Genomic DNA, 10,224 nt, shown 5'->3' with positions numbered 1-10,224 from the left:
GTCCTCTGTGGTTAAAGCTCCCTGAGCCCCCAGCTCAGGTTGGAGCTCCCAGCCACCCTTACTTACTGGGGAAGCAAGGACAAACCAGGAAACACCCTTGGCACCACGAGCGGCTGCAAAACCTTGGCACAGAACTGCCTGCAGAGTGAGGAACGAGTGGGACTGTCGAGAAAAGTGTGAGGAACACATTGGCCCAAATTTCCTGCAGATCTGGGTTTCTGCTTCTCAGAGACAGAGGAGAAAGCAGTGTTTCAGCTCACCCTTGCTTTCCCCACTACAGCTCAGTGACTGCCCCAATCTATGCCATCTTTTAAGAGTCCCCTAGAAAGCATGAGCAGATGTGAACTGGAACCCAGCACCTCAGTCCAATGTGGTGCCTTCCTTACACACTGTAACAAAGACAACATTGCAAAAAAACCAGACTTGGAGTTCAGCATCAGCTGGGAGTGACTGTGTGCAGCAAGGAGGTCACTTTGGCACAGAGTAATGCTAATCCAGCAAATTATCTGCTCAACCAATTTCCCAGATTTGCCATCAGACATCTAGATTGCTGCTCTTTGAAAGCACATCCCCAGTGGACATGAACAATATAAAAGCTTTCCATCTGAAGCCTACTCATATTATCCACCCTGCACTGTGAATCAGAGTAATAAGGAGTAATCAGAAAGCAGGTCATTTTGGTCCTTCAAGAAGGACTAAAATCAGAAGGCTTATTTTGTAGAAAGAAGAGTTTTGCCAGCTGTAGTGATTTCCTCTAAGTAGAATTTACATGGAAAATAGCCTAGGTCTTAGAACTAAACTTGCATGCTTAAAATTAGAATAATAAAAAAAAAAATTACCATTTTAAAATCCATCTAGTTGTCTATCAAAAAGAGCTTGAAAGGAAGACATGCATTGTTCCTGTGCAAAGAAAGAATAAAAACATTATTGAAGGTTTAGCCTGACCTGTTTAAGAATGTTAAATTCTCAGTTATATTGTGATAAACTTGTAAGTGGTTATTCACCTTGGCTCCTGTTGCAGATACTCTACATGTCAGAACATGCAGAGCTGGAGTACAGGCAGAGGGATATGCATATAGTGGCAGCATCTGGAATATAGCAAAGCCTCTTCCCAAGTCTTTTTTCCTAGTATATTCCATATTACAACTCTGGTAGCTGATGTTGCTGGAGGAAGTCACCATTGCTTCCTTCTCATTTCAGTAACAGATTTTAACAATAAAACATGACTGGGAAACCGGGGGAGCAGGTAAAGAGTCTGTCTTCACAGTTTCACCAGTTTTCAGTGTTGCTCACCTTCAGAAGGGGGCACTTTGACTCCTATGGTCCCTTCTATTCCCAGCTAAATATGGAGGAGTCTCCAGATTTTACAACAGTCCACTATGACAGACACCCAATTAATATAAAGACCCTCAAAAAAGTTACTTTGGTTAAAATCTTATTTTTGTTAGTTCTGGCAAAGTTTATTATGTTTTCACAGTATTAAAAATCAACATTCTCTGTATTAACTTTCATTATTTCAATATAAAAATGGAAAGCATACAAGAATATACAAACATTGATTCCTTGAAGATTGTCTTCTGTATTGCTTCAATCAAAAACTATTACATAAATTTAAGTGCACCTAAAAAGAACACTGGAACCTGAATATTTATGGAGGTGAACATATGAAGGCTAAATAAAACTAAAACAAGAATTTGAGGCAATATTTGGTTGCCTAAGTAGTTCTATGACACCATCTTAAGGATTCTGATGGTGTTTGTTCAAAAGAAGCCAAGCCTTGAGGGAAACAGGTATCCCTTGGAGGACCTGCTGGTTCTCTCTATGTGAGGAAGCAGACGGAACTTGCATCTTGTTCTTCCACTTTTGTGAGAAGACATTTTTGGTAGAAGAAAAGAATTCTGGTCTCTGCACAATTGCTCACTTGGTTTATTATCCTTAGCACATCATAAATGCCCTTCCAAGGTCATTTCCTATGAAGTGCTGAGTATCTTCATGCAATATGGAGGCAATGTAAAAACATTTCACAGAAGAAACAAAAATCCTTCTATTGCTAAAGAAAATAAAAAAAATATATGACCGCTATTGCATACAGTCCTACCCCAAGTTATTCCAGCTCCTTGGACATCAGCTGCAGTCACACCACTCAGAAGGGTTATCCAGCATTGTCTAGTATCTGCCAAGGGGGCAGTGAGAAGATTATTTAGGATAGGATCCATCTCAATTAACTAACAGCCTCAAATTTCAGTATCTAAAATAATCTTCCAGATTTTCCTAAGGATAGTGGAGTGACATAAGCATCTACAAATGATACTGAATTCCTTTCTGGGAGCCTTAAAAGAGGAATAGCAACACCAAAATGGTCAAGCAATGTTGTTATCCCAGGCTGTCCCCATGACACTCTGCAGTCCCTTAGGTAGGTGCCACTTTTTCACTCTTTGGGAGCTGAATTACCGGAGTATTGATTTTCAGTTGTCATAACTGTTACATGAAGCAACCTTTAGCCTGGAGAAGGATGGTCAGAGGTTTCCTTTATGATTCCAGATGACCAGCATGTCATCCAGCCTCAGCCTGGAGTAGCAGAGAGACTGAAGCATTGTCTCAACCCCTGCACCCTTTAACATGAGCTTCTCAGTCAACCCCTAGGAATATCAGCCACAGGAACAGTTTCCTAATGGTAAATTAACTTCCAGTTTAAGTCCTTTAGCCAAGAAAATATATTTTCAAATCCTATACTTTAACTCAGGCAGAAGTTTTGCATAACCTTTATGCAAAAAACTATGAGATTCTATGGGCTGTGCAATGCAAATTCACAAACTAATTAATCATAATAGCCAAAACTGGCTTTTGGAGTATGCCTCCAAGAAAAGTTGTTTTATTTAAACAAGAGAAGAAATCAGATTACAAGCGTTCTCTGATCTCTTACAAACTTAAGCAGGCTTAACAGATACAATTTACTACTGGAATAATAGGAAAGAATAGGAAAATATTTTTTATTTATTATTTGCATTACTGCAGCACTTTCAAGCACCTGTCAGCAAGCACTCCATGGAGATGGAAAAAATCTATATTCCCTGCCCAAAGAGCTAACCTGCTGTGGAGGACAAGAGGCACAGTCCCATCTAGACAGTCATGAGAAGCCAGGAACTATTAGGAAAACTATAGTCAGCACAACAAGCAGATCAGTTTAATTGCTCTTAATTGATTTGTATCACTATTACTTCAGCCACTCCGTAATCTTCATGTAAAGAGCACGCTGGTCTTTCAGCTGGACAGCCCTTGTCTGTCACCCCAACCCCAGACTTCTCTGCACCGTAGCACCACTGTCGAGCTAGAGAGAGGAGAACAATACTACAGAAACTGGTATTGAAGTTCATTATCCTCCAGATTCTGGGGCTGATTTTATCAAGACTTCATACTGGATTCATCTGCTCATTTCCCCTATGGCTTTTGGCAGCTCTAAGATTCCTGCTGACTTTACCAGAAAAAGGAACATAGTTTATCACGAAAGCAGAAGGATTCTAACTCTGACATACGGGGAGAAGGAAATCTTGCGTAGGCAGTCAACAGAAGGTTAAGGAAAGCCCAAAGCAGTCAGCCCCTCAAAATGTTCTGTTTCACATTGCTGAAACTGGTTATTTGTATACACTAGTAGCTCTTTGGGGTTAATTAGATGTTATTTAATGATCTTAATCACTTTCTAGGGACCAGTAGCCAAATACAGCCCACAAGACAGCTCACACCATGCACAACTTCCTCAAATACCCCCTCAGTGGGGTAACGTATGGGAGTTAGTTGCAAACCAGCATTTTTAACACCCAGATTGTTCAGCCCCGCCAGGACGGTTCTGGGACAGCCATAGAGAATGAAGCTGGTAGGTATTTTACATCCAGGCAAGTACTAAGGCTTTTCTGCACCATAACAAAATTTAAATCTCAGTCTTGAGTCGTCAATTTGCAGATCCTTTTCTCTTCTTAAAAATCATTACTTATGTTAGGACCTCTAAAGTTCCCGACGAGTTTAAATGGTGTTATTTTGGTTGGGGATTTCTTTTTTTGCTTTAGCTTTGGGACTCACTCGGTGTATTTTGTGACTGCTGTTGTTCCCTCCTCTCCCGAAACGCGCTCCTTGGGTAGACGGGCGGGAGCAGTGGCCGCCAGCAGCATCCCCGGGAATCCCCATCCTGCCGCTGGCCTGAGCGCGCCCATCGCGGAAGCGGCGGGGAGCGGCGCCCAGCAGCCGCCTCGGGGCAGCACGAGTAGGGCAGCACTCTGCGAGGCGGGGAGCGGACCACGGGGCTCTCCCTTCGCCAGGCGGGCGGGAGCTCCGCGCCGAGCGAACCGCGCTGAAGCAGCGCATGCCGCAGCTCCACATGGCGCGGCCCCGCTCGGCGGCGAGGTGAGTCTCAGGCGGCACCACCTGGGCCGGGGGAGGAGGGGGACGGGACGCCGAGCGGTCCCTCCCGCGGACTCCCGGGCGAGGCAGCCCGGCAGCGGCGGCAGAGCTGGAGCGCGGGGGCGGCGGGCGGGAGCCGGGCGGGGCGCGGGCGGTGGCTCCCCCTGGCCGGGCGGCGCTTGGTTTCTCCTGCCAGCGGAGGCAGGGCCAGGCGCGGCGAGGGTGGGCGCGGAGTTGGCGGCGGGGCTGGGGGCAGTCGGCGGCGAGCTCCGGCGGAGTTTGTGCAGCCCGCGGGGCGGGAGGTGAGGGACGAGGTCCGGGACCGGGCTGGGGCTCGGGCTCGGCCCCGCTGCGCTCCGGGGCCGGTTTTGGGGAAGGGAGGCTGTAGCGGCCGTGGCGCGGAGCAGAGGGGAAGAGCCCCGGTGCAGGGACGGCAGGTGGGGAGCCGCGGGACACGGTGGGCGGTGGCGGGTTAGACCCTCCTCTTCCCCTCCGTGCTACGGCGGTGGAGTCGACGGCCGGGTGGGAAGGTGGCGGCGTAAGCTGGAAGTCGGTGAAAACTTGTTCCTCCGCGTGTTCTGCCGCGGGGCCGGAGCCAGCCGGGCGAGCCGCGTATCGGGGGCGGGGGACGAGACGCGGGCCGGGGGAGGGCGGGTGGGCGCGGGCAAGCGGAGCCGCGCCGCCCCGCCGCTGCCGTCTTCGTTTCCTCCCCTGCCGCAGGTCTCTCTGCGGGAAGCGGAGCGGAGCTAGCCCCCGAGGGGAAACGCCTGCCCCCGAAGAAAGGGCTTCCCGGAGCCGGCCCCCGCCTCGCCGCGCCGCCCGGAGCCGAAGGCGCCCGGAGGGAAAAGTTGCGTGCGGGGCCGGGCCGGGCGCGATGCCGGGGCGCGGCGCGCTCTGCCTGGGGCTGCTGCTGCCCATCCTGCTGAGCTGCTGCTCGGCGCAGCCCGCCGGCTGCCCGGCCCTCTGCGAGTGCTCGGAGCCGGCCAAGACGGTGAAGTGCGTGAACAGGAACCTGACGGTGGTGCCCCCCGACCTGCCGCCCTACGTGCGCAGCCTCTTCATCACCGGCAACCCCCTGACCCACCTGCCGGCAGGCGCCTTCCCCGCGCAACGCCTGCCCGACCTCGCTTCCCTCAACCTCAGCGGCAACCACCTGCGGGACGTGGAGGCCGGCGCCCTCGCCCTGCCCGCCCTGCGGCAGCTGGACCTCAGCGGCAACGCGCTGGTCTCCTTCAGCCCGCAGGCCTTCGGGGAGGGCGGCAGCCCGCTGGAGGAGCTGGCGCTCCGCGGGGCCCTGCGCGACCACGGCGTCCTGCTCAGCCTGGCTGCCCTGCTGCAGTCCGGGGCCCTGCGCAACCTCAGCCGCCTGGAGCTGGCCGACAACGGGCTGCTGCTGCTGCCCGCCGGCATGTTCACTGCCCTGCCGGCCCTGCGGCAGCTGGACCTCAGCAACAACTCCCTGGTGGGCCTGCGAAATGTCTCTTTCCAGGGGCTGGGCCAGCTGCAGAGCCTCAACCTCAGCGACAACTCCCTGGGTGTGCTGTGGAACAGCACCCTGGCCCAGTTCCGCAGCCTGCCCGCACTCCGGCACATCGTCCTGGGCCACAACACCTGGGTCTGTGACTGTGCCATCGAGGACCTGGTGGCCTGGCTCAAGGAGAGCGACCAGGTGGAGGGCAAAGAAGCCCTGACCTGTGCCTCCCCTGACAAGATGTTGGGCAAAGTCCTGCTGAAGATAAACAGCTCGGACCTGAACTGCTCCATGCCCACAGACCTACCTTCCCAGCTACAGACTTCATACGTCTTCCTGGGGATAGTCTTGGCTCTCATTGGGGCCATATTCCTCCTAGTTTTGTACTTGAACCGAAAAGGAATCAAAAAGTGGATGCACAACATCAGAGATGCCTGTAGGGATCACATGGAGGGCTACCACTACAGATACGAGATCAATGCAGACCCCAGGTTAACAAACCTCAGCTCCAACTCGGATGTCTGACGAAATGCCCCCCCCGAATGCAGGGCAGAGCAAAGTACCTATGCATGAAAGCTAGACTTATGCTTTACTCTCATGCTTGCTTCCGTCTCCCCTGAAAAGTCTCAGACATGCTTGTAACTTGAGGGGCATATGCCTTGAACTGATGTCAAGTTCATTTTTCTTTTGAGACACTGGCCAGCTGAGCATGGTGTTCAGCTGTATGTAGGAATCAAGCTGCTACTTATTTTCCTCCTTACCTGTCTGCACTTGTGGAAAATTTTTTTTCAAGGTGGCAAAAGAAATAAAAGATTCTCTCTGATGATCCAAAGCCGCCAGAGTTTATAAAACGTTTACTGATGCAGACGCAATTCAACAAAAGCTGCCTCAACTTTTTGGGAAAAAATGTTACGTTCCTCTGTGCCAGTTTTGATCCTGTATATCTGAATTGAGATGCTATAATTACATTTCTTAGATTATCTTGAGATTTTAAAAATCAAGCAAACTTATTATAACAGCTCTTCAAAAGGAAATCAAATAGCAAGCATGCACAGATACTGTATAGTTTTACATGTTAGGAAATTTATGATCTCAGTGAGTCTCTTACTATTTTGTAGTTATTTTTGATTGCAGTTTACGTGACTTGACAATTTTTTATACAAACTGCGTCTAAACTCTATCTAACTCAATCTGAACTGTTAAATCCAATAAACAGTCTTACAAGAACTGTTGTGTTTGCTGTTCAATGAGAAAAGTATGGACATCTAAGAATGTGAATAGCGCTATAGTCTCTGAAGTAATAACCCTGCAGTAGTAATATGAATAAAATTTTATACAAATGTGTAGCTTGGAGGCATAAATGTTTGACAATTTTGTGATATATGCTAGGATAATTACATTGAGCTTAATTTCACTGAGAATTAAACAACAAGAGCAGTTTCACTTGGCACAAACCCCCCAGACTGCTCTCTGAAAGCACCTGCGTAATGTCAAGACAGATGCTAGGGTCCATTTTCCTGGGAAGGTACAAGCTAATAGAATTTTCATAAGGTCTTCTCTACCAAACAAAAAAAAAAATCAAATTAAATTGTGGAGTTGGTAAGCTAAAGAAAATTTTACCTGAATGGAATTGCTTTTTATAAAAAACCATACTTACGTGTCCTGAACTAAATTAAATGCAGCTCAGTCGTGCGGTTGGCAAGCTCTAGGCTTGTACATCACTACAGCATTTATTAGATTGCTGTTTCCTTTTTAAGGTCTCAGTACTTGTGAAGTTCTGTAGCGATCTACATCCAGTAACTTGATGGAACTTTACATTAATCTTAATGCATTTAACAGGTGCACGTCAGTGTAGTGTGTTGCTACTACTTGCTTGGGAATGCATTTTCTTGTAAATAGATAAAGCATGCAAACAAACCCTTTAAAATGCATAATTTAAGATGCAATTCTGATGACGTATAGAAGGGTTGGCAAGAACCTTCCAGTGGCTGCCAATAATTAGTGCACTTTTTCTAATCTATTTATAGTTTCTTAATGACAAAAAAATACACCAGCTGTAAAACTGTGATGTGACTTGATATATATCAGTTATCTGTGGAGCTTTTTCCATGGTCACTGTTACTTGAAGCAGTTGAGCATCTCTCAAATTTTATGAATTGCTGGCTAATTCCTTTTGCTTTTAAAAGTGACAGTTTTCTCATAAATGTATACATTTGGTAAGAGCTCATAAATATAAAATGATCTTTAAAGTATCAGAAGAAATATAATCTATTTTGGGCATCAGTATTATTCAAAAGCATTTTTCATCTCCTTGCAAATTCAGGCAAAGCAAGTAGCACAGCTTGCTTTAGACTAATTTTCTATTGCTTTAAATTGGATTTGTTTAATAGCAGTGATTTTTTAATGTACTTACATGCATTTACCCTCAAAAGCAAAAAAAGAATGGATATTAAGTACATTTAATGTTTTGTAAATTAGTATATTTTGCAATTAATGTAAATTAAGTGGTAGCATATTTCTCCTGCTGTAATTTAAATGTATGAGCAATATCTGGTTAACAGCATATGAATTAAGTTTGTGGATTCTTATAAAGCAGACTGCCCGTCTGAATATTAATTGCCCATATTTTAAGGATAGTGTGAAAACCCCTGTGTGAAGAACTATTACTGTGCCACTATGCAAGCCGTTCATGCTTGGTATACATCAGATAGTTTATGTAAGAAGCTAGAATTTACAGTAGCTATGCAGTGTGCTTTGTTGTATCGGTTATTCTGGATATTATCAACTTGCACTTACCTTGTACAGTGCCAAGAAGAGTAGAGCATCATCCTTGCTTAAGATGCTCCTGTAATATAATAGATAAAATATGTGCAAACCAAGCCATTTCTTGGGCAATTTCCTGAGTTTTGTTAACAGATACTTTAAAGTAACTACATTAAAAGCAATTATCCGTGATGTGTTAATGTAACAGCCGTGCATTTGTAGAGCTGTGTAAGGACAGGCAATGACTTTAATTGCAGTCTCTTACCAATGGAGCGAGTATTTGTATAGTGGGCAAGTGTAACTGTTGCTACTGTTACTACAAATATTATTCAAAAGATTATTATTGCTATTATTTTTGTATCTTAGTCAATGTAATAGAAATTTATTAGATATCTGGTGACAGCTACTTTAAAATAATTTTTGTCATTTGCTTATCTGTGTATTTATTAGGATGTAACATTTAGCATGTGACAGTGTTGTGTTGGATAATGCTCCCCTACAGTGTTTGATCAACAGTGAATGCTTTGGTGTTTTGTACAATGCATTATTTGATCTTAAATTCCCTTCCATAAACAGTGCTTGAAATTTGTTTTGCTTTTCTTTTACAAAATAATTAACAGTGGTCCTCAGAAGACACATAACTCTCACACTACTTTGGAATGTGGTTAAAAACTAAACATTTAAAATATCATTAGTTTCAAGGTTCTTCTGAAGCACATTTTATAATCCTATTCTGCTTTGACAGCTGAGATTCCAATTGACTGCTATTTCCAGAGCAGCTTAGTTATTAACAAGGCTGTTTTATTCATTCGTTCATTCTTCAATAAAACACATGCAGTACTAAATGCCTCTAAAATATGTTTTGTATACATAAATCCCCAAAGTTCTGCATGACACAGTTGTCATTGAAAAACATCCCGACTAAAGTGGTGGGCAAATCTTCATGAAGGGCTGCACAGCTAAGAAGCAGAAAGAATTGTTTTTCCAAGGTTTAGCTGCTTTCTTAAAATTAGTTTTAGTTGTAACAAAATTTTCTTTAAAAAATATCACAAGGAATTGATGTAATTTTAATATATTTTCTTAAAACACTTCGGATAACTGCTGTTGCCAGGTAAGAAAATTCCCCAAATCTTCCTTTAACCAACATAGCTTTATATTAGATAATTTTTATTTCATTAGATAATTTTTATTTCACCAAGCCATATTATTACCAATAATTTTGACATCCAAGAAGTGGTTTGAAGTTTTGCAACAATTGCTTTAAATCTTTTCATTCAGGGTAATTTACCTTTTAAGCAGTGGCAACAATCCCCAGTGACATGGCAGCAAGTGGAGCAGTCTGTTCAGACCCATATTCTGTTGTTGACTGAGATGTCACTGAAAACAGGCATGGAAAATTATTCAAGATATGACTGCACTAGGATCCCCACTCTCATTATTCTAGCATTTTCCCTGTAGTATACTCCAGTCTTTCTGCATCTGCATAATTTCTTTTTTGCCTCATTTTCTCAAGAAATCCATTAAAAAGAGTGTCATGAATCTGCACAGGTAGAGAAATCAGTCTGACTGCACCTATATTGTGAGGTTTAGCATCTTTA

At 45.0% G+C, this 10,224-nt stretch overlaps 1 protein-coding gene across 1 annotated transcript; it reads left to right on the top strand.

The window, feature by feature from the left end:
* Positions 1-4,529: 4,529 nt before the first annotated feature.
* On the top strand, positions 4,530-9,211 carry TPBG (trophoblast glycoprotein). The gene is made up of 2 exons (XM_085056439.1): positions 4,530-4,694; positions 5,113-9,211. Exon 2 carries the CDS (start codon positions 5,267-5,269, stop codon positions 6,386-6,388), a length of 1,122 nt encoding a protein of 373 aa, XP_084912565.1. The 5' UTR covers positions 4,530-4,694; positions 5,113-5,266; the 3' UTR covers positions 6,389-9,211.
* Positions 9,212-10,224: the final 1,013 nt, after the last annotated feature.

Source organism: Lichenostomus cassidix, chromosome 3, assembly GCF_008360975.1.
Source record: "Lichenostomus cassidix isolate B80296 chromosome 3, HeHo_3.0, whole genome shotgun sequence".
In the NCBI taxonomy this organism is placed as follows: domain Eukaryota; kingdom Metazoa; phylum Chordata; class Aves; order Passeriformes; family Meliphagidae; genus Lichenostomus; species Lichenostomus cassidix.
This window is presented reverse-complemented; position numbering and strand designations above follow the sequence as displayed.

Coding starts and splice junctions, on each gene's coding strand:
- TPBG (XM_085056439.1), top strand. CDS start 5,267: ATGCCGGGGCGCGGCGCGCTCTGCCTGGGGCTGCTGCTGCCCATCCTG.